At 50.2% G+C, this 26,333-nt stretch overlaps 1 protein-coding gene across 1 annotated transcript in view; it reads left to right on the top strand.

Annotated features, from left to right (window-relative positions):
• LOC148481301 (signaling lymphocytic activation molecule-like) overlaps positions 1 to 26,333 on the top strand; it is a 106,449-nt gene that overhangs the window by 54,574 nt on the left and 25,542 nt on the right. The window contains exons 3-6 of the mRNA XM_088453763.1: positions 5,196 to 5,462; positions 11,622 to 11,735; positions 15,498 to 15,613; positions 16,104 to 16,223. Of these exons, the coding sequence (XP_088309889.1) occupies positions 5,196 to 5,462; positions 11,622 to 11,735; positions 15,498 to 15,613; positions 16,104 to 16,187 (581 nt within the window). The 3' untranslated portion in view covers positions 16,188 to 16,223. The remainder of the gene's footprint in view (positions 1 to 5,195; positions 5,463 to 11,621; positions 11,736 to 15,497; positions 15,614 to 16,103; positions 16,224 to 26,333) is intronic.

Raw genomic sequence — 26,333 nt, 5'->3', positions numbered from 1 at the left:
TGCATGTTGAAAATATGAATAAGAATCATGAATTGAACGGGTGGAATAAAGGTTCTGGATAATGTCCAGTAGGCAGATAATACGCTACCACCTGAATGAGAAGGTGGTGGTCTGTAGCTTCATTAGCAAGACAACGTGCAATATTTCTTGTAGCTGATGGTTGGTAAACGCTGGGTTGGTGAAAGGCTGTCAATCCTGGTCCGCCTAAAGGTGGCAAGTGGTCCAAACGAGTGTCCAAATTTAGGGGTTCTTAACGCGTTTCATTGTGGACTTAAACACATAACTTCCTCAGAGTCACCAGACAACATTACCGGCATCTTCGCAACATTATTAAGTTACATCTGCCGGGAACAGAATCTGTTCTACAGATGTTGCCAGCATGCGAGGACCCCTATCGCCTGCCCCAGGGAATCTGGAGTTAGATTTGGAATGGTGAAGCCAAGTAGAATGCTGTATGTGAAGTGAACCTCATTTAAGAAGGCTCAGAGCACGTCTGAGCATGTCCTACCCATTTTCACCCCACTCAAGTTGGCATACGGTACAATAGAGTGGTAATATTTTGCAGTTACTGGAAATCTTCGAGCTGGCAATACTAAAACAAACAACCTAGCCTAGCCTCATGGCTAACTGCATTAGCCTAAATACAGTATGCGGCTAATGGGAAAATCACCATTTGCTAAAGGACTGATTCTGAGTCGGTCGCAGCTCATTATACAGCCACAAATTGCGCATGTGCAGAAGCGATTTTATGCATTTTTGCTTATCTCCAGCTGATCGTGTCTTTGCCGGATCTCTCTCTGCGTGAAACAGGCATTTCTGGGTGGCAACGCAGCGGTTGCATGCTAGAGGCCCATTTTGTGGTAGAGTTGCATGTACAGCGAAGCGAAGCCTGTTTATGACAGATCTCTTGCACTTGGCATAGGGCGGGATAAAAAGCGCTTGAAGCCGCATGGATCCTGGCATTAACCCTAAGGATATTTAAGGTTGTAAATGTGGCTTTCGGGGCTTCGCGCAAATACAGCCACTTTGCATCCAACTCAGAACCAGGCCCTATGTACCTAATTGTGTAAGAGCGCGCCATCTGCTGAGCAACGCCCCCAGAGCGTGAGGGTATGATCGGAAGTTCAGCTGTCACAGGGCGTGTGATGGTTATGTGGCCAGCCTTGTGCTTCTCCATCCGCTATAAAGGGCCTCGCAGAAGCCTGTCCATTTCCTCTATGGGATTCCAGGAAGAGAACAGACAGTTTGATTGCCATAGTGATGTACAGATGACTATTGGGAGATACGCAAATGTTGCCTCATACTGCACCTCTGGCGGCTCTATTACCTCCTGCGGAGATGACCCTTATGATTTATCTGCCATTTTGGCAATAAGAGTAACAATACACACTAAGGACCTCATTCAGAGCTGCTTGCAAAAAGCGAGCGCTCGCTCTGAATCAGGGCGGACATTTTTTTGGTTATTTTAGCCGGCCTCCTGGCCGCTCGCTAAGCTGTGGGTGACCACCCACAGCTTTTGCGAGCGCCCAGGTGATGGTCGCGACCATCGGGCTTGCGATGAGACCCTTCTGTTAGAGACCCTTCTAATAGAGCCAGAATCTCACTACTGACATCACGAGTGATGTCAGTAGGGCCGCCCACAAACGGCAGGCGTTTGTCCAGCCCCCCCGCCTACAAAACGGGGCGAGCTGTCGATCAACATCGACAGCCACCCCGTTTGTTGCGAGCCCCGGAGCGAGTGCGCAGTGCCCCACCATCGACCCGCTTGCGAGCACATACCGCTTGCGAGCGGGTCTGAATAAGGGCCTAAGACTCTGATTCAGAGGTGGACGCTGCTGCGTCCGCTGGTGCATTTGTTGCCGGAGTCGCGGCTGAGATAATATGCAAATGCTAATTTCAGCCTTCCCCCTGGTGTAGTATCTGGTGTCTGAGTGTACAAGGGCCGAGACGCCCACTTTCAGCATCTCTGCGCACTGTAACACCACCGGTGATTCTTGACACGCCACCAATTGCACCACATAACATGCACCCTATGGCAGATGCAATGTCTCCGTTTGTCTAGGACCTCTATGGCTGCAGCTCTGCGTCTGAGAACGCATCCGCTATCACTGACACGTCCCCGACCCTCCCAAGACGAATATTTTTGCATTCACTTCAGGCCATCGGCCAGTCACCGTCACTTTGCCGCCCCATTTCTGATACTGTCTCCGATCACAATTGAAGCGTTGTGCGCACACTCTATGTTGTAAACCCCAGTATTTCTCACGGATCAGGCCCTAAATGTAAATGATTTGACGTGCATTACTGCAACTATTACTCACTGCGGGATGAGTGCTAGTACTAATCTATATCTCGTTTATCTCACCATCTGTGTGCGAGCAGCGTATCCGCAGGAAGATTATCACCACTCTGCTTCCTATACCAAGGGGGAAGGGGAGAGAGAGATTCTTTCATCTGCCATCCTGTCCCACTCCATTCTCTCCCCTCTCCTCTGTCCCCTGTGTCTCACTCCTGGGGGTGGTGTATAGATGGGATAGTGGTTTAAAGATTGCAGGTGTTTTTAAAAAAATAAATAAAATTAGCATTCAATTTGTTAGTAATAACGCATAAAATCGGCCAGTTGGTGTCGGACGCAAGCGGGCGTGCACATGCAGGGCCTGATTCAGCACGGATTGCAATTGCAACCGCATATGCAGATTGGCCGATGGTTGCGTACTGCGCACGCGTATGCATCACATTGCGCGTGCACTGCGATTGCACTGTGATCACGTACGCACACAGGAATCCATCGCAGAGTGAGTGACAGCCTGTGAGAATTTGGGGATGGTGACGGAGGAGTGGTTGCAGAAACGCAGGCGTGCCTGTCCGTTAGAACGCCGTTGCATTGGTGTGCATAAATTACACACTGCGATTGCTTACGCAGCCTGAGTACTCACTGCATGCGACGAGCCTTGCAGTTTCTGAGATAGGTCAGACCTGCTGTAATTCTGCGCGACTGGCCGATGTGCTCCGATGTACAGTGCATCCGGAAAGTATTCACAGCGCTTCAGTTTTTCCACATTTTGTTATGTTACAGCCTTATTCCAAAATGGAATAAATTAATTTTTTGTCCTCAAAATTCTACACACAATACCCCATAATGACAACGTGTAAAAAGTTTGTTTGAGATTTTTGCAAATTTAATAACAAAAAAAAAAAACACTAAATCACATGTACATAAGTATTCACGGCATTTGCCATGAAGCTCAAAGTTGAGCTCAGGTACATCCTGTTTCCACTGATCATCATTGAAATGTTCCTACAGCTTAATTGGAGTGCACCTGTGGTAAATTCAGTTGAATGGACACGATTTTGAAAGGCATACACCAGTCTGATAAGGTCCCACACTTGACAGTGCATGTCTGAGCACAAACCAAGCATGAAGTCCAAGGAATTGTCTGTAGACCTCCGAGACAGGATTGTCTCGAGGCACAAATCTGGGGAAGGGTACAGAAAAATATCTGCTGCTTTGAAGGTCCCAATGAGCACAGTGGCCTCCATCATCCGTAAATGGAAGAAGTTCGGAACCACCGGGACATTAGCATATTTTTGCAGCAGCATTGCGTGCGATTACGTAGCTGCGTTCGCAATTGAGATCCGTACTGAATTAGGCCCATAGAATTTACCATGTTATTCATTCAACTCATTTACCTGATAATGCTGACTTAATAAATATATATGGGAAAGTTTTGTTATGGAGGTAGAGGGGAACAGACTTAAAGGAGAATTGTGGGATAAACGTTACTGTGACCTAGGGATGGCCATTGACCATCGATGATTCATAATCATTGATGGTTTATGGCCGATGTCGAATGCTTTTGCCATCAATGGGGGAGAACCAGATGGTTTCCCTCCATTGATGTCTAAGCATAACCAAATGTTTTTTTTTTTTTTTACAAGGTGCCGGGACTCAGAGCATTGGCCCTGATTCAGAGCCACTCGCGAGCAGCTGTCCGCTCGCAAGTGGGTCGATGGTCCGCACTGCGCATGCACACGACGGAGGGAGCTCCGTCGTGCGCATGCGCAAGACCCTACGAGCGAAGGACTTTCCTTCGCTCGGAGTGTCTCATCAAAGGGGGCGTGCAGTCGATGTTGACTGACAGCACGCCCCCTTTGGTGGGCGTGCCGGGGGCGTGCCTGCCAGACGTAGGCGTTCCCAAGGGAGCGCCTACCGTCTGAAGCCGGCCCCACTGACATCACTAGTGATGTCAGTGGGAGTGATTTTGGCTCTGATAGAGCCAAAATCACTCCTGGCCTTGCGGTTGAAAAACTCAACCGCAGGCTTCTGCTCGCAGTTTCGATGGTCGCGATGGTCAAGACCATCGCGACCATCATCCTGCACGCTCGTATATGCTGTGGGTGGTGACCCACAGCTATACGAGCGTCCAGGAGGACGCTCCATATTAATGGAGGTGGGCCCTGATTCAGAGCGAGCGCTCTGGTCAGAGCGTCCAGCTCTGAATCAGGGCCATAGCTCGCCCCGACACCCACGAAGCCCCACCACCAGGTTCTGATTGGTCTACAGGCCAGTCAATCACAAAACAGGGATGACCATAGGTTGGTGAAACCATCGATGGTCATCCATTGAATAGTTTGTAGCCATCGATGGCTGCTTGATATTTTGCCATTGATGGTAACCATCAATGGTAACACCACCGATGGCCATCCCTACTGTAACCATAACAGGCCACTTCATAAAGTAACATGGAGCATTAACAGGAAGATGGCATAAGAGAGGAAGCACAACAGGTGAGGTTACACAATAATTACATTTTACACAGCGCCATCTACTGTCCCTCCGGTATAACTTCCAAGCAACACACAGCCTGCAGCTATTGCTATACTCCAACTACTGTATCTGGACCCACGTCGTTTGTGAGACACCTCCCTCAGAGCCTCATAAACTGTAGTTTGAAATGTAAGTGCTCCAACACCGTTTTGACTGGACATTTGCTCATAGTCTGGCTGTAAATATATCTCTTAAATTGCAGTATACATGAATCCCTGCAGTTCTGCTACATAGGTGACTAGATATTACAGTGTCATTTTTTAAACTGCTTATAATTCCACAAAACATTTATCCTAAATCAAGGTTTAGTTCTTGTAAATAAGCAAATCCTATATTTACTGTAACAAAAATATTTTCCTTGTAACAGAACAGATCTCCCACTTATCGGTCAGTATAACACATGGTTTCCAGAACGCCAGCTGTGTGGGCACCTTGAATTGTTTAATGAAGACGGGAGATAATGTGACTTTCAGCTGGACTCAAGACGAGAAGACATTAGGCCATAACAGCAGCACTTTAGTGATTGACGTCACCCCGGACAATGATAATAGCTCATACACTTGTACAGCCAAAAACCCTGTAAGTGAGCGCTCCAGTACATTGAGATTACCAGAGACGTGCAGCACAACACAAGGTAATGTTCCAGTGATCATACATATGACAATTACAATGCACATCATCATTGATATTGGGCTGCGACTGGTATGACTGATTAAAGGGTCACTTGTATTACGTGCAGGAACGGGAATGAAGCGGATAATTACTCCTTATATCAATCTTGTTTTTTTTACAATTAGGGCTGGCACAAAGAGATGGTGGGGATAATTTAGGGCTATGGTTGGCAAGTAGTACCCCCAAGGTTTAATCTAAGAGGCCATAAATGCAGGTCACGGAAGACAGAAAACACCAAGCATTAAGGGTCACAAACCTACTGTATCCCTTTAAAAGCCTAAGGGTCTCATTCAGACCCGCTCGCGAGCGCTGTACGCTCGCAAGCGGGTCGATGTTACCCGCATGCGCACGACGGAGGCTGCTCCGTCGTGCACATGCGCGAGACCCGGTCTCGCACCAAAGGGAGCGTGCTGTTGATGGTGATTGACAGCACGCCCCCTGTGGTGGGCGTGCCGGGGGCGTGGCTGCCCAGACGGAGGCGTTCCCATGGGAACGCCTACCGTCTGGGTCCGGCCCCACTGACATCACTAGTGATGTCAGTGGGAGTGTTTTTGGCTCTGATAGAGCAAAAAAACAAAGGGCTTGCGGCAGACGAGACCCTACCGCAAGGGTCTCGTCGCAAGCCCGATGGTCGCGATGGTCTTGACCATCGCGACCATCTTTTTGGCCGCTCGCATAAGCTGTGGGTGGTTACCCACAGCTATGCGAGCGGCCAGGAGGCCGCTCCAAGAATAGGTAGGAGGGCCCTGATTCAGAGCGAGCGCTCTTGTCAGAGCGTCCGGCTCTGAATCAGGCCCTAAGTGTGAACCAATTGAGTAAACCAATAGCGATAACTTTGTTACAGGCTTTCACTGTTGTTTTATGGGCACATTTCATGGCACCTGCACTTCCATTCCTGGGGCTCTCTAGAGTCCCTACTCTTTCTTGATCACTGCTAGTATCATCCACTGTTGCCCAGAGCATCCACATTCCTATTTGGAGGTTCCCGGCCAAGGTCAGCAGACAGATGCTCAAAGCTATTAACAATTCCAGAGGATATCACAGCAGAGGACACTGCACCATGGCCTGGGAAATGGTAAGTGGTGAATTGCTGGCTGGAGTGGGTGTCTCAGTGGTAGGGGGCATCTATGCAATTTTTGAGGGTCCTGGCAGTAGGATCTTTTCAAGGGGGGTATCTAAGCCTTGAGGAGGGGAGTTCCTTTCCTAGCGTGCAGTCAAACTGTCGACATTTACTATGTCATCATTCATAATGCCGACATCAGAATGACGAATTCTGTGATGTTTACATTGTTAAAATTTCGGCATCTAACATCAACTTCTGAAAATGTCGACGTAGGGAAAGTGTTGACTTATGACATGTCGACTGAAGATGTCGACATTAGCATTAGGGTTACCGTTCAAATTAGCATGAAGGTTAGGATTACCGTTAGGGTCAGTATTCGGGTTAGGGTTACCGTTGGGTTCATGATCAGAGTTAGGGTTACTGCTACGGTTAGCATTATGGTTAGTATTGGGTTTACCGATGGGGTCATGGTTAGAGTTAGGGTTGGCTTTAGGGTTACCATTAGGGTTAAAGTTAGGGTTACTGTTAGGATAAAAAGTGCTTTACCATCTATCACCATGTCAACCTTTTGTCAGTGTCAACATGCTGAATGCTTATGGGTATATATAGCATTGCACTAGTTAATGATGTGACGTGATACTGTCAGTAGGTCTTGCTGTGTGCTGCTGATTCCTAAAACAGTGACTAACCATCCTACCCACAGGAAAGATCTCTGAAAACAGGGCCCAGCATTCCTGATTAGAGATCAGGATATTTAGGCTCTATTTCCTGTCATGGAAAGCAGACCGTGAAGTGAATGGTGATCACATCATGTTGGGAGTTCTCCATGTCCTCCAAGAGTGGGCCTAACTCTGAAGCTACATACACACACGATTTTGTTACCAACGATTTTCTGAACGATTTTCTGAACGATTATCTGTCAGATTTTTTAAAGTGTAATGAACGATTTTTTTGAACTACAAATGATTTTTGCTTATTAACTTAATGAAAATCGTTGAGTTGGCCAGTCTGACTGAACTACAAACTACAAACGTGAACGCGCATGAACGATAATCGTTCATCATTTTAACTCAGAAAGTGAACGATTTTTTCAACGATTGAACAATAAACGATATCGTTTAACGATAATCGTTCAAAAAATCGTTGTGTGTGTATGCACCTTTAGGAAGGGCTAAGCCAGCCCCAACCAGCACACACCTGCACTGCCATGAGTACAAATAGGAGGTCAGTGGGACACACCTCTCAACAGTTCTCTAAGCCGGGACAGTGCTCTAGATTCAGGAGTGTTCTGCAAAAATCAGGGCTCTCTTAATATATTCCCTAGTTGATTAAGCATTGGTCCCAGAGTGTCCAATCAGGTAATGTTCTTCTTGTTCTGAATATTACCTAGCTGGCCTACAGGGTACTAACCGACAAGGGTTAAACCTTTTGTTTACACATCAGTCAAGTCAGTCTAACACTAAAGTAGAAGTTGGGCACAGCTTGCACCTTACCTAAAGCTGGCCATGCACCTAAGATTATCTTTCCAACCATCCAACTAGTTGGGTGCAGCGATGTCTCTAATAGGATACGATCAGTATCCCGACAAAAGGGATGCCGGCGGTCAGAATGCCGACACAGGAATCCCGAAATTTGTCAGAATCCTTGTGCTGGCATCACAGCTGCCGGCATCCCGAAGGTAAGTAGCGGAGTTAGGGGGGACGGTTAGGGTTAGGCACTAAAGAAGGATGGTTAGGGTTAGGCAGTAGGGGGGTGGTTGGGGTTAGGCACTAAGGTAGGATGGTTGAGGTTAGGCACTAGGGGGACTGTTAGGGTTACGCACTAAGGAAGGATGGTTAGGGTTAGGCACTAGGGGGAAGGTTAGGGTTAGGCACTTAGGGGAGGGTTAGGGTTAGGCACTAAGGAAGGATGGTTAGGGTTAGGCACTAGGGGGAAGGTTAGGGTTAGGCACTTAGGGGAGGGTTAGGGTTAGGCACTACGGAAGGATGGTTAGGGTTAGGCACTAGGGGGAAGGTTAGGGTTAGGCACTTAGGGGAGGGTTAGGGTTAGGCACTACGGAAGGATGGTTAGGTTTAGGGTGCAAGAGTGGGAGGTTAGATTTAGGTGTCGGTATCCTAACCCTGTCGGGATGCTGGCGTCAGGATTTTGACTGCCGCGATGCCCAATGCCAGCATCCCGTACCCATCCCGTCTCTGATATATCACTAGTTCTGTGGTGAAACTTGTGCCAACAAGAAGCATAAGCAAAGCATCTGAAAAGTCTAATAAGGAAAAGGATTAACTTAGCAACACCGCTCAGCAGGGTCAGATTTAGGTACAATACCATTGGCGTTTTAATCCTTACGCCATCCACTAACCACAACCATCAGGCACCTCTATCACTTTAACACATTTTCTCAAAACCTCAGTTAATTATTTTTTTGTTGCTGATTAACAAAAACTTTGACATGCTGTATATATATATTTTGCAGGAAATATTAAAAAAACATCTTTGTTTCTACTACCGCCCCTAGACATTTGCCTGCTGCTAAATAATATGGGCCACCTGCATTTCAGTTTCACTACAGCTCCTCTGTACTTTTTAAGCACACGTGGCTTGTGTCTGTAAGGTAGTGCGGATACATCCTAGCTGTGCTATATACATTCAATGTTCTTTGCATTGAAAATGCTGTGGCCTTTCTAACTTTATCGCCATCATAGGCAAAGTGCGCCATCGGTGGTAGCGATGCAATATCCATTAGTCCATTAATATGCCTCTAGTTATAATGTACAATAAGAACCAGAACTAAGGCCCAGTTGTACGCCACTAATAGTTGGCTAGTGGTGTGTGTGTGTATATGTGTGTGTATATAAATACTATATATATATATATATATGTATATATATATATATATATATTTATAAAACACATATTCCCCAGTGCTTTACACAGTTTCAGTCATTCACATCAGACCCTGCCCTAATGGAGATTACACTCTATGGGCCTGATTCAGACCCACTCGCGAGCGGCTGTCCGCTCGCAAGTGGGTCGATGGTGTTCACTGCGCATGCACACGACGGAGGGAGCTCCGTCGTGCGCATGCGCGAGACGCGACGAGCGAAGGACTTTCCTTCGCTCGTTGTGTCTGATCAAAGGGGGCGTGCTGTCGATGTTGATTGACAGCACGCCCCCTTTGGTGGGCGTGCCGGGGGCGTGCCTGCCAGACGGAGGCGTTCCCAAGGGAACGCCTACCGTCAGAAGCCGGCCCCACTGATATCACTAGTGATGTCAGTGGGAGTGATTTTGGCTCTGATAGAGCCAAAATCACTCCTGGCCCTGCGGTTGAAAAACTCAACCGCAGGCTTCTGCTCGCAGTGGCGATGGTCGCGATGGTCAAGACCATCGCGACCATCATACTGCACGCTCGTATATGCTGTGGGTGGTGACCCACAGCTATACGAGCGTCCAGGAGGACACTCCATATTTATGGAGGTGGGCCCTGATTCAGAGCGAGCGCTCTGGTCAGAGCGTCCGGCTCTGAATCAGGCCCTATATTCCCTATCACGTGTAGACACTGACACTAAGGCTAATTTTTCTTATTGGAACCAATTAACCTACCAGTATAATGATAGAGTGTTGGGGGAAACCAGAACACAAGGAGGAGACCCATATAAGTTTGGGGAGAACATACAAACTTTACACAGATGATTCCTTGCTCAGGAATTGAATTCATATGACCTTAGGGCTGTGAGGCAGTAATGCTAACCAATATTTCAACCATGCTGCAAACCGCCCATTAGTTATTCAGTAAAATGCCTGCAATAATACCCAGTCATATGCTCTGACAATTCTCGGTGCTTAGATGTCCTTTAGAAGTTTGCACAACATACAGGTCTCATGGTGAACAGCAGATAAAATTGGTTCGGTAAAATGGACTGATGCAGTAATTTAACTAGGAAAATGACTGTATTAATAAGGTGATCAGCAGCTACTGCTACAGCTCATTCCGGCAGCTTTCCCTCTGTCCCCCAGCAGCCTGCGATGCAGCACATTCACTGAACTGGACCAGATTGCACAGTAGCTTCATGGTTCATTTCCAGTTCAGTAAGCAGCTGTGCAGGCATTACAGTTTTAGCAGATTTCAATCAATAGGGTACAATTAATTAGCTGCAGGGTTCTGCTCGCAATGTGCGACTGAGCGTATATCCGGATATTATAGCGGGAAAAACTGGCTTGTTTATTGCTTGAACCACTATGGGAGGCGAGCAAATATGATATCCGTCATAGTGTAAGCGCGAACGGTTCTGACGGAACCTCACAGCTAAGTGAAACTCCCCCATACTTGCAGACCTTTGGGCTGTCCCCTGTGGGAGGGGTCAGCCATGTTGGTAGTGGCACTGTGGTGGCATGTCATTAGCATGTTTCCTTTCCTGCACAAAACGCTCTCATAATTCATTGCTACATGGGGTCCCGAACATGAGCGAAACGGCTAACTGTGCGGGGATTTAATCATTAACGACACCATATGGAGAAGGCGGTGGATCAGTGGTAGACAACCCTGGTCCTCGAGAGCTACCAACAGTGCACGTTTTCCAGATCTCCTCTTAGAATCGCAAGTGAAATAATTAGCTCCACATGTGGTTTTTTTCAAATGTGCTGGGTGACCTGGAAAACGTGAACTGTTGGTAGCTCTCGAGGACCGAGGTTGGCTACCACTGCAGTAGATGATGGGTGTTTTGCATGTTACATTAAAAGCAGTGTTCTACCTTGTTGGATATAATTTTGGGTTCTCTCTAATACATTTGGCTGGTAATAAAAAAATATAACCCTACTATAAATTATAAAGGTATTACAGGTCACAGTGATCTGTGACCATATTTAATATCTATAATAGTTAATTTACTCAAAGGGGGCCGTTATTCCTTATAATATCCTAGTTTGTATAAAGAACACGGTAGTGATGATGTCAGGACTCACCTTTTATGCTGACATTATTTAGGAGTTTCACTTTCTACATATATTATAATAACTTGTATATATGACCATATTTTTAGTGTCCGATTTCCATTTTGTTTCTAGTGAAAAGTACAGTGAATTTTGATCCAAAATATATATATATTATATCTGCAGCAGCTTCTATTATACTGGTGATCGCACTAGTCTTCATAACAAAAGTATGCCTCTCCAAAATAGGTAAGTGCTTGTCATATTGAGGTGGGGGCCAGTTATCAACTCTCTCATCTATTCTCTCCCATACTACTCTCCCATACTACAGTTTCGGCATTTTAGAACATTAAAACAACGTTGCTTACTAATAAAGTTTATTTTTACAGTGTTTACAGATATAACTTTATTTACAAAAACATTTCTTAACATGTTTATGGAAACACTATAGGTGTCATTGGCGTTGTATAATATAGAGCGTATTTTAGTTATCCAGTCATTGGGCTGATTCTGAGGCGCATGCAAAAAGGCTGGAGTGGTGGGCAGCCCCGGAAGCCCGATTTACCACTTTATGCCAATGTAGGTATCCGTTCAGCTAATGTGACCGTTCATTTCCCGAGTCTGCAAACAGAAACCGGCGCCGCCCACTGATTTTACGCTAGCTAACGCAACTGTCCTCCTATATATCGGTGCAAGATATCTGCCTGACCCTGGCTTCCTTTGCCCAAATGCCCAATTCAGAATCGCATGGAGCTTTTGATACACACCCACGGCACTCCCATAACGCTCCCACATGACAATCGGTTCCGTGCGTTCTCTTTGCCGGAAAGACAGGCCGGGGCCAAATTGCGTCCGACTCGGAATAGGAAGGGCATATGCAAAAATATGTAAATTCTCATCGCTGTAGGCAAAAACTCACCATTTGCGCCCGTGCAACACAGAATCAGCCCCATTGTGTATCAGCCTCCAATAAATGAATATTGCAGGGGATTGCAGTGCCTCTGACCCCTCTCAGCTGTAGGTTTTATTTGTTGTTTTTTCAGAATATTTTTCAAAAAGTTTCTTAATCATCAGTTTTTCCATTGTTGTTGTTCTTGCTTTCACTTTGATGACACCCACGAACATCCTCCATGACCTTTACCCATTAACGAACACACAGACATCAAGGCCACATATTTACTTACCTAGTATTACAAAGAACAAAGGTACCATCGTTGCTCTTAGAATAACAAATTCATCCTGAAGACAAATACAGGTATTGCCTACCCGTGTGCTTATAGTAAGTACCACAATTCCCAGGGGCAAGGATACAAACTACCAGAGGAAGTCTATATTACAGTTACACCAAACCTTACCAATCAAAAACAGATCTATTTCAATTTCATCCTGGAGGGCACATAGGATATTATCCAGGCCTATATTGCTCAGGTGCCCAACACTGCCTAGCACTGGCCTGCAATTGTCCCCCTTCAACACACTGGAGTAATGTGTACCCGGACGATATGGCGGCCGACATATCGTATGCAGGGTACACATCAGACCGATGTAATAAAGGATGAAACAATTCCTTGTTCCGTCCTTCATTACCTTGCATGGTGCTGCATGCGATATCGTCCGCTTGGCCGTGCAGCACGGGCAGCCGGAAGATATTGCTAACGACTGCTGGACCGCACAGATTTACCGTACACACGGAACCATCCGGCCGATGTGTCGTTCCGATTCTGACGGAAACTACATATCGGGCCGATATCGCTCCAGTGTGTACCCAGCTCTACACTCCTCTTGTCTGACTGCCCCAACATGCTGCCATGGCTAGCACCAGCAGAGGTGAACTGAGGAGGCATCTGCCATGCAGCCAATGAGCTCCGTCATGTGAAAAAGCTACAGGTGCCAAGCACCCTACCCACACCTGCCTCCATAAACCATAATACAGGTAGTCACTGCTGACTTTGCACTATGGGCCTGATTCAGAGCCGGACACTATTTGCGCTCGCTCGTTCAGAAAAAGGGGACGGATATTTAAATTGAGCGCTCGCTCTTTGCGGTCTGTTGACGCCTCTATGTCTGAGCGAGCGTCCGAAACATGCGCTCGCTATTTTGTAAAGACGCCCCTTGGCCGCTCGCATCATACGTCATCTCCGCTATTTATTAGATTAATCGAGTACATCGAAAGGCGTATGAACTGCTTGCTATTCTTGTAGTAGCATTTTCCTACCGCAATCATGCGAGCAGTTCAGGCTAAAAGACAACCAAGTGACGTGGCCGATGACGCTGCTTTGTTAATTATGCACACCCTTAAAACGCCCGTTTTGACCGTTTGGCACGCCTGCGTTCGGATCTCCACTCCCCGTTTTCAAGCACCTTCCCCTGTTACCACCCACAAACGCCTCATCCTGTCACTCAAATTAGCAGGCATTCGTTATTTTGCGAGCACACGATTTCCGACCACACTGACTGGTTGGCGCATGCGCATTACAACCTATACGCATGCGCAGATGTGCGAACATCGCTCGGAGCGAACGAGCTGCCGCTTACGAGCGGCTCTGAATCAGGCCCTCTATACAACAAACAGTGAGCAAAGCTAAAATTCATTGACTTTCCAAAACATTCCTTTTAATATTTTACCACTTTTATTTTTGCCAACCTCATTTTTTTTTTACTCCATGCCACGCGAGATGTGTGATAGAGAGTATTCAAACACTCGCAGGGCCGGGCCAACCTGTAGCCAATCAGAGTATTTGAAAACTCGCAGGGATAATGAAAGAAAACTGCAGGACACTCACAGAGCCAGACTAACCTGCAGCCAATAAAAGCATTAAAACATTCACAGGGAGAGACCAACTTTTAGCCCTTCATAGTATTAGAACACAGGGCTTGAACTACTTCTTGCCAGTAACAAAATTAAGGCCCAGATTTATTAATGAGTGATATTCTTTTTTTTTTAAAACATATTTTTATTGTAAAACCGCAATAAACAATATAACACATTGATCAGAAAATGACAAGACATCAATAGGATCACAACAGTAATGTGCAATACAATGTATCCATGAGGAACGTATCAATACAGGAATTAAAATGGTGGTTCACCTGAAGACAAGGTTTCTTCATTATACCAGGCTGTAAGTTGAACTGCAGCACGAAGCGTGTCTTTAACCTGAGGTGTTAATGTGTGAACATACGGAAGCCAAATATTAAAGAACTCTGCCTCCTTGTCTTTATTTCTCTGCCTCCTTGTCTTTATTAAGGGATAGTTCTAGCCAATCCATATTAAATAGGTATGTAATTCTAGGTTGTAAAAGACTGAGCGTTAAAGTGTCAGTGGATATCCATTGAGATAATATTGTTTTTTTCGCAGCTGCCGCAATCTTTGCTAGTAATAGACGGGCACCTCCAGGGTGACAGGACGACCCAGATGATGGTACAATATCCCACATAGCCCGCTCGGGTGTTAGTTTAAAAACAATTCCCAACTTGGTGGATATATATGTGTGTACTAAGGACCAGAATCTCTGTACCTCTGCACAGTGCCACATACAATGCATTAGATCCGCATCAGGTTGACCACATTTAAAACAATTTGTGTCTGTGGAAGTACCTGTGATGAGTCTTAATTTGGGGGTGAAATAGGCGCGATGTAATAATTTATATTGCATTTCAGCGTATGAAGCCGAAATTAATTGCTTATTAAGTCTAACAAAAGATTTTAGAATGGTAGATAGGGGTATGTTAGGGAATGTGGAATGCCACTTGGCAAGTCCCACCGTCTCCACTTCCAAATTTATTTCCCGGCGTATATAGGTGTATAGCATAGAAGTGGAAAATGACATAGAGGGGCAGCGAGACAGCACATCATCCAAACCACTTTTCCCATGAGTGATATTCTTGTTATCACTCGTTACTAATCATAAATGATGCTCCAACCAATCAGAGCTTTAGAATGTTCGCAGGGCCAGTAGTAAAAACATGTTTCAATACAAAAGAAAGGTTAATCTGTACATTTTTTTTAAGGTAATTCCACAGTACATCCTACGATTTCCCCAAATAGACCGCTAGCGCCAGAGCCAACACCAGAATCAACGCATCAAGCAACCAGCACAATTTATTGTAAGGTCCAGAAAAGAGAGGTATGACGGACGTGTACATGGGGATGAGTATGTGATTGCCACTTGTAGGGTTGCCAATAGTTTATCCCTGATACCTCTTGCTAGGGTTACTTTCACCCCTCACCATATTTAATAAACTACCAAAATTGTTCACCACCTTGTTCAGTAGATGACACCATGTTGCTTGTGACTGTGGGACCGTTACGGCTGTATGTTACCAGTCTTATGCACAGGTGGAGTCAAAGAGAATTTGGGGCTGCATAACTCCCAACATTGGAGACCATAAATGAACAAGATATACAAGGTTATGGCAAACTCCACCGCTGATCAGCCCAGACCGTCCAGATTTAATAAGCCCACACCTCCAATATTCCAAGCTACACCCTATCGGGTGGCTGCCCACATGCTCCTGTAGCAATTAATGTCTGACTATAGTTTTCACCAGTCCAGCTTGACTCCTGAATATGTCCCTTTTCTGTTCCTCTTTATGCATTGTCATTGTGTTGGCAAGACTCTACGCAGTAATGTGACTGCAACAGAAGACAAAATTTCTACTGTCTATGAGCTTGCCGGTCCCTCTAATGGCATACCGTGATGAGAGGGCTATCCTACGATATCATACCTGCCTGTGGTAAGTAAGATCTTATTGCTTTAATTCTTACTGTACATACGAAACGAGACTTCGAACATTGTAGATTATTCTGTACCTACAGGACACAATCTTACGTAATCCTTAGAAAAATAACTATAGTTATATAAAAATATTTGCAAAGTTTGCATAGTCATTGCCACTAAGTCAGGTCTACTGCTGGCAGCTTTACCTGTGCCAGCCAGCTGGCGGAGTGTTGACCCAGGCTTAGCCCGAAGCAGGGCAATATTCCACGCTGTGCTGCCCCCCTCATTCATGTGACAGCACAATGAGGGGGAGTGGTTGCTGGGTCCAGGTAAGAGCTCAGTGCCAGGCGTGTCCAGCGAAATGCTGGTGCAACAAGTGTGCAATGGTCAGGGCCGGATTGAGGGCCACATGGGCCTGGAGCTGAAAATGATCAAGGGCCTATTATGAGAAGCATAGGAGGTGTGACCATTGCTGTGTGGATGTGGCCAGTGCCACGTGGGCATCTGCACCCCCTATAATCTCAGCCCCAATGTCTCCCTAAATATGTAAAAGAAAAAAAAATGCTTAATTTTGTGAGGAAAATAGAAATATAGTTTTACTAATTATTTATGGCTGACCGTGCAGACAGCAGGTGTCATGATGATGGGCCTATATTTATTTTGAGGCCTGGAGCGGTAGCTCCATCCGCCCCATTGTTCATCTGGCCCTGGCAATGGTGCAGCCCCAGACCCCGTGCTCCCTGTGTCTGTGGCTACCACTAGGTGCGAGGGTCACAAGAAAGCTTGGTAGACGGAATCAGTATGAATTACCGCCGGCCGCATTACCGGCGGTTCAAATGCCGACAGCGGAAGCCCGGCAGGGGTGAAGATCCTGACTGCTAATTTAGGTAAGTTCCGCTAACCTAATACCCTACCCTAACGCTCCCTTAGGGGTGCCTAACCCTAACCTCCCCCCTAAGTGCCTAACCCTAGCCCCTCTCTAAGTGCCTAAACCTAACCCCCCCTTCCCCGCAGCCTAAACCTAAGTCTCCCGGGGGGGTGCCTAACCCTAACCTCCCCGCGGGAGTGCCTATCCCTAATCTCCCTGCAGGGGTGACTAACCCTAACCCCCCCTTCCCCTAGCCTAACCCTGCCTAACCCCAAGAGGCGTGACTGTCCGCGACCGGCTTACCTTCGATCGGGATGCCGGGCGTCGGGCTCCCGGCGTAGGTAGAATGACAGGCGTAGAAGGGGTTACCGTGGAGAAATCTCAGATTTCCGCTGATTAGTGTAGGTATCACTTCCACATACACTAATATGGGGAGAGCGATTCATAGAAGCATGGAAAACTCTGCTTTCTGTTTTGCTTCGCAAAATTAATTCACCATCTCAGGATGGCGTAAGGAGGCTTGTTAGGGGAAAAGAGCAGAGAAGACACCAGTCTCCCTGCCATCTCCCTGTTCTTTCAGTCCCCTTCACGGACAGGAGCCAATCAGAGGAGCCCAGGGCATATGCATATGCCAGGTCACCTCCTCCTTACTGCCCGCGGCCCCATCCAGTGCCCCTCTGCTCTGCCCCCGGGCCTTACCTACCCCACCTCCGCTGCAGCCGCTGAGATGACCCGGCGCATGTATAGCAAATAACAAACTGAAAGGAAAAAAAAAACTCCAAAAAGACAGATATGACTGGACCTCCGCACCAAGGAATACCGCACCGCAAAAATGTAAGTGTGCTGAATTGCTACTTAACAAAGCTATAGATCGCATCAAACTAATGCGATCTATAGTGAAAACGTAGCAATTCAGTATCGCAAATCTACATGAATAGACCCCTTATTGCGGTGGTGGGAAATTAGCGACCTTCCAGCTGCTGTTGAACTACAAGTCCCAGCATACCTTGCAACATTTTTAGCATGACCAAATAGCAGAAATTGGTAGGGCATCCTGGGATGTGTAGTTTTACAAAATCTGGGGGGGCTGCTTATTGCCCACCCCTGCCTTAACGTCTACTGAACATGCTCTGTACCCACCTCTTTATGCACTTAGAGACACTTGGGGAACATACTGTAGGACAATAAGTACAAGTGAACACTTGTCTGTGATAACTCATTGTTTCGCTACAAATAGGGGTTAAGTGATCAGCTATGTGTTCATGAAAAGAGTAATGGTGGCTACAGATGGCCAATCCAGCTGCTCGTCTTAAGTCCCGGAAGTCTGTGTTGGCCAAATAGGACAAATCATTCCGTTCTGCATTTGGACAGAATAGCTTTAGCGGTGCTCGGTGTGTGGATGCGGTGCTCGGTGTGTAGATGCGGTGCTCGGTGTGTAGATGCGGTGCTCGGTGTGTGGATGCGGTGCTCGGTGTGTAGATGTGGTGCTCGGTGTGTGGATGCAGTGCTCGGTGTGTGGATGCAGTGCTCGGTGTGTAGATGCGGTGCTCGGTGTGTAGATGCGATGCTCGGTGTGTAGATGCGGTGCTCGGTGTGTGGATGTGGTGCTCAGTGTGTAGATGCAGTGTTCGGTGTGTAGATGCGGTGCTCGGTGTGTAGATGCGGTGCTCGGTGCGTGGATGCGGTGCTCGGTGCGTGGATGCGGTGCTCGGTGTGTGGATGCAGTGCTCGGTGTGTGGATGTGGTGCTCAGTGTGTAGATGCAGTGTTTGGTGTGTAGATGCGGTGCTCGGTGTGTAGATGCGGTGCTCGGTGTGTGGATGCGGTGCTCGGTGTGTGGATGCGGTGCTCGTTGTCTGGATGCGGTACTCGGTGTGTAGATGCGGTGCTCGGTGTGTAGATGTGATGCTCGGTGTGTAGATGCAGTGTTTGGTGTCGGGGACGTTTCAAGAGAGGAGGGGGCCCGTGTGCAGTCTCCGTCCTCCTCTCAGCCCGGTGGCTGATCGCGCTATGCTCAGTGCCACTAGAGTGTGCCCAGAGTCTATAGCGCATGCACAAGTCACCAGGAAAATGGCAAAACGACGGGAAAATGGCTGCGGCGGCCATTTTCCAGGTGTTTTTACAGTGCTGACACCGGCGCCGACATGGAATTCTAGACAGGTAAGTATAATATGGGTGCAAGGTTTGCGGTGCGGGACCCCCCTGCACCCATTATAAATACGCCCCTGCTCGGTGTGTGGATGCGGCGCTCAGTGTGTGGATGCGGTGCTTGGTAAGTAGATCCGGTACTCGGTGTGTGGATGCGGCATACTTGCCTACCCTCCCGATTTGGTCGGGAGCCTCCCGAAAATCGGGTGCCGCTCCCGACCTCCCGGGATGGCAGGCAAGTCCCCCGGATGCCGCCGACCCCTCCTGTCCCACCGCAATTACTTGTAAAACCCCGGCAGCGAAGGGGGGCGGTGACGCGATTCGCGTCATTTTGGCACCGCCCCCTGCTTCACACTGCCTGTAATATCGGCAGTGTGTAGCGGTGCTCGGTGTGTGAATGCGCTGCTCGGGGTGTAGCTGCGGTGCCCGGAGTGTAGATGTGTTGCTCGGTGTGTAGATGCAATGCTCGGTGTGTAGATGCGGTGCTCGGTGTGTGGATGTGGTGCTCAGTGTGTAGATGCAGTGTTCGGTGTGTAGATGCGGTGCTCGGTGTGTAGATGCGGTGCTCGGTGCGTGGATGCGGTGCTCGATGTGTGGATGCAGTGCTCGGTGTGTGGATGCAGTGCTCGGTGTGTGGATGTGGTGCTCAGTGTGTAGATGCAGTGTTTGGTGTGTAGATGCGGTGCTCGGTGTGTAGATGCGGTGCTCGGTGTGTAGATGCGGTGCTCGGTGTGTGGATGCAGTGCTCGGTGTGTGGATGCGGTGCTCGTTGTCTGGATGCGGTACTCGGTGTGTAGATGCGGTGCTCGGTGTGTAGATGTGATGCTCGGTGTGTAGATGCAGTGTTTGGTGTCGGGGACGTTTCAAGAGAGGAGGGGGCCCGTGTGCAGTCTCCGTCCTCCTCTCAGCCCGGCGGCTGATCGCGCTATGCTCAGTGCCACTAGAGTGTGCCCTGAGTCTATAGCGCATGCACAAGTCACCAGGAAAATGGCAAAACGACGGGAAAATGGCTGCGGCGGCCATTTTCCAGGTGTTTTTACAATCCTGACAACGGTCGCTGACATGGAATTCTAGACAGGTAAGTATAATATGGGTGCAAGGTTTGCGGTGCGGGACCCCCCTGCACCCATTATAAATACGCCCCTGCTCGGTGTGTGGATGCGGCGCTCAGTGTGTGGATGCGGTGCTTGGTATGTAGATGCGGTACTCCGTGTGTGGATGCGGCATACTTGCCTACCCTCCCGATTTGGTCGGGAGCCTCCCGAAAATCGGGTGCCGCTCCCGACCTCCCGGGATGGCAGGCAAGTCCCCCGGATGCCGCCGACCCCTCCTGTCCCACCGCAATTACTTGTAAAACCCCGGCAGCGAAGGGGGGCGGTGACGCGATTCGCGTCATTTTGGCACCGCCCCCTGCTTCACACTGCCTGTAATATCGGCAGTGTGTAGCGGTGCTCGGTGTGTGAATGCGTTGCTCGGGGTGTAGCTGCGGTGCCCGGAGTGTAGATGTGTTGCTCGGTGTGTAGATGCAATGCTCGGTGTGTAGATGCGGTGCTCGGTGTGTGGATGTGGTGCTCAGTGTGTAGATGCAGTGTTCGGTGTGTAGATGCGGTGCTCGGTGTGTAGATGCGGTGCTCGGTGCGTGGATGCGGTGCTCGGTGTGTGGATGCAGTGCTCGGTGTGTGGATGCAGTGCTCGGTGTGTGGATGTGGTGCTCAGTGTGTAGATGCAGTGTTTGGTGTGTAGATGCGGTGCTCGGTGTGTAGATGCGGTGCTCGGTGTGTAGATGCGGTGCTCGGTGTGTGGATGCAGTGCTCGGTGTGTGGATGCGGTGCTCGGAGTGTGGATGCGGCACTCAAGACTTCATTCAGAGTCGGTCGTTGCGGCCGCACGGTCGTCTAGAAAAAGGGGCCGGACATGCAAATGATGCACACGCATAAGCGGTGCTCGGAGTGTAGCTGAGGTGCTCGGTGTGTAGCTGCGGTGCTCGGAGTGTAGCTGCGGTGCTCGGTGTGTAGCTGCGGTGCTCGGAGTGTAGATGCGGTGCTCGGAGTGTAGCTGCGGTGCTCGGTGTGTAGCTGTGGTGCTCGGAGTGTAGATGCGGTGCTTGGAGTGTAGCTGCGGTGCTCGGTGTGTAGCTGCGGTGCTCGGTGTGTAGATGCGGTGCTCGGAGTGTAGCTGCGGTGCTCGGTGTGTAGCTGTGGTGCTCGGAGTGTAGCTGCGGTGCTCGGTGTGTAGCTGCGGTGCTCGGTGTGTAGATGCGGTGCTCGGAGTGTAGCTGCGGTGCTCGGTGTGTGGATGCGGTGCTCGGTGTGTAGCTGCGGTGCTCGGTGTGTGGATGCGGCACTCAAGACTTCATTCAGAGTCGGTCGTTGCGGCCGCACGGTCGTCTAGAAAAAGGGGCCGGACATGCAAATGATGCACACGCATAAGCGGTGCTCGGAGTGTAGATGCGGTGCTCGTTGTCTGGATGCGGTGTTCGGTGTGTTGATGCGGTGCTCGGAGTGTAGATGCGGTGCTCGGTGTGTAGATGCGGTGCTCGGTGTGTGGATGCAGTGCTCGGTGTGTGGATGCGGTGCTCGGAGTGTGGATGCGGCACTCAAGACTTCATTCAGAGTCGGTCGTTGCGGCCGCACGGTCGTCTAGAAAAAGGGGCCGGACATGCAAATGATGCACACGCATAAGCGGTGCTCGGAGTGTAGCTGAGGTGCTCGGTGTGTAGCTGCGGTGCTCGGAGTGTAGCTGCGGTGCTCGGTGTGTAGCTGCGGTGCTCGGAGTGTAGATGCGGTGCTCGGAGTGTAGCTGCGGTGCTCGGTGTGTAGCTGTGGTGCTCGGAGTGTAGATGCGGTGCTTGGAGTGTAGCTGCGGTGCTCGGTGTGTAGCTGCGGTGCTCGGTGTGTAGATGCGGTGCTCGGAGTGTAGCTGCGGTGCTCGGTGTGTAGCTGTGGTGCTCGGAGTGTAGCTGCGGTGCTCGGTGTGTAGCTGCGGTGCTCGGTGTGTAGATGCGGTGCTCGGAGTGTAGCTGCGGTGCTCGGTGTGTGGATGCGGTGCTCGGTGTGTAGCTGCGGTGCTCGGTGTGTGGATGCGGCACTCAAGACTTCATTCAGAGTCGGTCGTTGCGGCCGCACGGTCGTCTAGAAAAAGGGGCCGGACATGCAAATGATGCACACGCATAAGCGGTGCTCGGAGTGTAGATGCGGTGCTCGTTGTCTGGATGCGGTGTTCGGTGTGTTGATGCGGTGCTCGGAGTGTAGATGCGGTGCTCGTTGTTTGGATGCGGTGTTCGGTGTGTGGATGCAGTGCTCGTTGTCTGGATGCAGTGCTCGGTGTGTGGATGCGGTGTTCGGTGTGTGGATGCAGTGCTCGGTGTGTGGATGCGGTGCTCGGTGTGTAGATGCGGTGCTCGGTGTGTAGCTGCGGTGCTCGGTGTGTAGATGCGGTGCTCGGAGTGTAGCTGAGGTGCTCGGTGTGTAGCTGCGGTGCTCGGAGTGTAGCTGCGGTGCTCGGTGTGTAGCTGCGGTGCTCGGAGTGTAGATGCGGTGCTCGGAGTGTAGCTGCGGTGCTCGGTGTGTAGCTGTGGTGCTCGGAGTGTAGATGCGGTGCTTGGAGTGTAGCTGCGGTGCTCGGTGTGTAGCTGCGGTGCTCGGTGTGTAGATGCGGTGCTCGGAGTGTAGCTGCGGTGCTCGGTGTGTAGCTGGGGTGCTCGGAGTGTAGCTGCGGTGCTCGGTGTGTAGCTGCGGTGCTCGGTGTGTAGATGCGGTGCTCGGAGTGTAGCTGCGGTGCTCGGTGTGTGGATGCGGTGCTCGGTGTGTAGCTGCGGTGCTCGGTGTGTAGCTGCGGTGCTCGGAGTGTAGATGCGGTGCTCGGAGTGTAGCTGCGGTGCTCGGTGTGTAGCTGTGGTGCTCGGTGTGTAGATGCGGTGCTCGGAGTGTAGCTGCGGTGCTCGGTGTGTAGATGCGGTGCTCGGTGTGTAGATGCGGTGCTCGGTGTGTAGATGCGGTGCTCGGTGTGTAGCTGCGGTGCTCGGAGTGTAGCTGCTGTGCTCGGAGTGTGGATGCGGTGCTTGGTGTGTAGATGCGGTGCTCGGTGTGTGGATGCGGTGCTCGGGGTGTAGCTGCGGTGCTCGGAGTGTGGATGCGATGCTCGGAGTGTAGATGTAGTACTCGGGGTGTAGATGCAGTGCTCGGAGTGAGGATGCGGTGCTCGGAGTGTGGATGCAGTGCTCGGTGTGTGGATGCGGTGCTCGGTGTGTGGAAGAGGTGCTCGGTGTGTAGATGCGGTGCTCGGAGTGTAGCTGCGGTGCTCGGAGTGTGGATGCGGTGCTTGGTATGTAGATGCGGTACTCGGTGTGTGGATTCGGTGCTCGGAGTGTAGATGCGGTGCTCGGAGTGTGGATGCGGCACTCAAGACTTCATTCAGAGTCGGTCGTTGCGGCCGCACGGTCGTCTAGAAAAAGGGGCCGGACATGCAAATGATGCACACGCATATTGCGTCCCTAAGGTCGGATCGTTAGCTGGCCGACCAAGGGGTGTATGCTGTCGGATCGCTAAAAATACGCCCACATCTTGTACTCATAACACGTCATCTCCGGCTACTTAAGGATTAATCGCGAGCATCGGAGTCCATCGGATCTGGTCGTAGAGCTAAAGGTTGACCATACCCTCTCTTAAGCTCTACGATCATGTCAGTGTAAAACCTCCCCTGTCACGTGTGCAATGACACTACTTTGTTAATTATGCACTCCCTTAAAACGCCGTTCGCATAATGAGGCACGTCTGCGTTCGGATCTCCACACCCCCGTTTTCAAGCATCTTCCCCTGTTACCACCCACAAACGCCGCAATCTGACACTCAAACTACCGACCTGGCGGTGTTCAAGGAGAGAGAAATTTCTGATCGTAGCCGCTCGTTTGTGCACGCGCATTGCAAACTGTACGCATGCGCAGTTAAGCGAACATCGGCTGCGTACGACCGTGCGGCCGCTTCGACCGACTCTGAATGAGGTCCTCAGTGTGTAGCTGCGGTGCTCGGAGTGTAGATACGGTGCTCGTTGTGTAGATGCGGCACTCGGAGTGTGGATGCGGTACTCGGTGTGTAGATGCGGTGCTCGGAGTGTAGATGCGGCGCTCGGTGTGTAGCTGCGGTGCTCGGTGTGTGGATGCGGTGCTCAGGGTGTAGCTGCAGTGCACGGGGTGTAGCTGCGGTGCTCGTTGTGTGGATGTGGTGCTCGGAGTGTAGATGCGGCGCTCAGTGTGTAGCTGCGGTGCTCAGGGTGTAGCTGCGGTGCTCGGTGTGTCGATGCGGCGCTCTGTGTGTAGATGCGGTGCTCGGTGTGTGGAAGTGGTGCTCGGTGTGTAGATGCGGTGCTCGGAGTGTAGATGCGGTGCTCGGAGTGTAGATGCGGTGCTCGTTGTCTGGATGCGGTGTTCGGTGTGTGGATGCGGTGCTCGGTGTGTAGATGCGGTGCTCTGTGTGTAGATGCGATGCTCGGTGTGTAGCTGCGGTGCTCGGAGTGTAGCTGCGGTGCTTGGTGTGTAGATGCGGTGCTCGGGGTGTAGATGTGGTGCTTGGTGTGTAGATGCGGTGCTCGGGGTGTAGCTGTGGTGCTAGGTGTGTGGATGCGGTGCTCGGTGTGTAGATGCGGTGCTCGGTGTGTAGATGCGGTGCTCGGAGTGTAGATGCGGTGCTCGGTGTGTAGATGCGGTGCTCGGAGTGTAGATGCGGTGCTTGGTGTGTGTATGCGGTGCTCGGAGTGTAGATGCGGTGCTTGGTGTGTGGATGCGGTGCTCGGAGTGTAGATGCGGTGCTCGGTGTGTAGATGCGGTGCTCGGAGTGTAGATGCGGTGCTCGGTGTGTAGATGCGGTGCTCGGAGGGTAGATGCGGTGCTCGGTGTGTGGAAGAGGTGCTCGGTGTGTAGATGCGATGCTCGGTGTGTAGCTGCGGTGCTCGGAGTGTAGCTGCGGTGCTCGGTGTGTAGATGCGGTGCTCGGAGTGTAGCTGCGGTGCTTGGTGTGTGGATGCGGTGCTCGGAGTGTAGATGCAGTGCTCGCTGTGTAGATGCGGTGCTCGGTGTGTAGCTGCGGTGCTCGGAGTGTAGCTGTGGTGCTCGGAGTGTGGATGCGGTGCTTGGTATGTAGATGCGGTACTCGGTGTGTGGATGCGGTGCTCGGGGTGTAGCTGCGGTGCTCGGAGTGTGGATGCGGTGCTTGGTATGTAGATGCGGTACTCGGTGTGTGGATGCGGTGCTCGGAGTGTAGATGCGGTGCTCGGTGTGTGGATGCGGCACTCAAGACTTTATTCAGAGTCGGTCGTTGCGGCCGCACGGTCTTCTAGAAAAAGGGGCCGGATATGCAAATGATGCACACGCATATTGCGTCCCTAAGGTCGGATCGTTAGCTGGCCGACCAAGGGGTGTATGCGGTCGGATCGCTAAAAATACGCCCACATCTCGTACTCATAACACGTCATCTCCGGCTACTTAAGGATTAATCGCGAGCATCGGAGTCCATCGGAACTGGTCGTAGAGCTAAAGGTTGACCATACCCTCTCTTAAGCTCTACGATCATGTCAGTGTAAAACCTCCCCTGTCACGTGTGCAATGACACTACTTTGTTAATTATGCACTCCCTTAAAACGCCGTTCGCATAATGAGGCACGCCTGCGTTCGGATCTCCACACCCCCGCTTTCAAGCACCTTCCCCTGTTACCACCCACAAACGCCGCAATCTGACACTCAAACTACCGACCTGGCGGTGTTCAAGGAGAGAGAAATTTCTGATCGTAGCCGCTCGTTTGCGCATGCGCATTGCAAACTGTACGCATGCGCAGTTAAGCGAACATCGGCTGCGTACGACCGTGCGGCCGCTTCGTCCGACTCTGAATGAGGTCCTCAGTGTGTAGCTGCGGTGCTCGGGGTGTAGCTGCGGTGCTCGGAGTGTAGATACGGTGCTCGTTGTGTAGCTGCCGTGCTCGGAGTGTAGATACGGTGCTCGTTGTGTAGCTGCGGTGCTCGGAGTGTAGCTGCGGTGCTCGGAGTGTGGATGCCGTGCTTGGTGTGTAGATGCGGCACTCGGAGTGTGGATGCGGTACTCGGTGTGTAGATGCGGTGCTCGGA

The sequence above is a fragment of the Taudactylus pleione genome, unplaced genomic scaffold (assembly GCF_031769625.1).
Source record: "Taudactylus pleione unplaced genomic scaffold, aTauple2 ptg000587l, whole genome shotgun sequence".
Lineage (NCBI taxonomy): Eukaryota > Metazoa > Chordata > Amphibia > Anura > Myobatrachidae > Taudactylus > Taudactylus pleione.
Note: the sequence above shows the minus strand (reverse complement) of the source record. Positions and strands in the feature narration are given on the sequence as shown.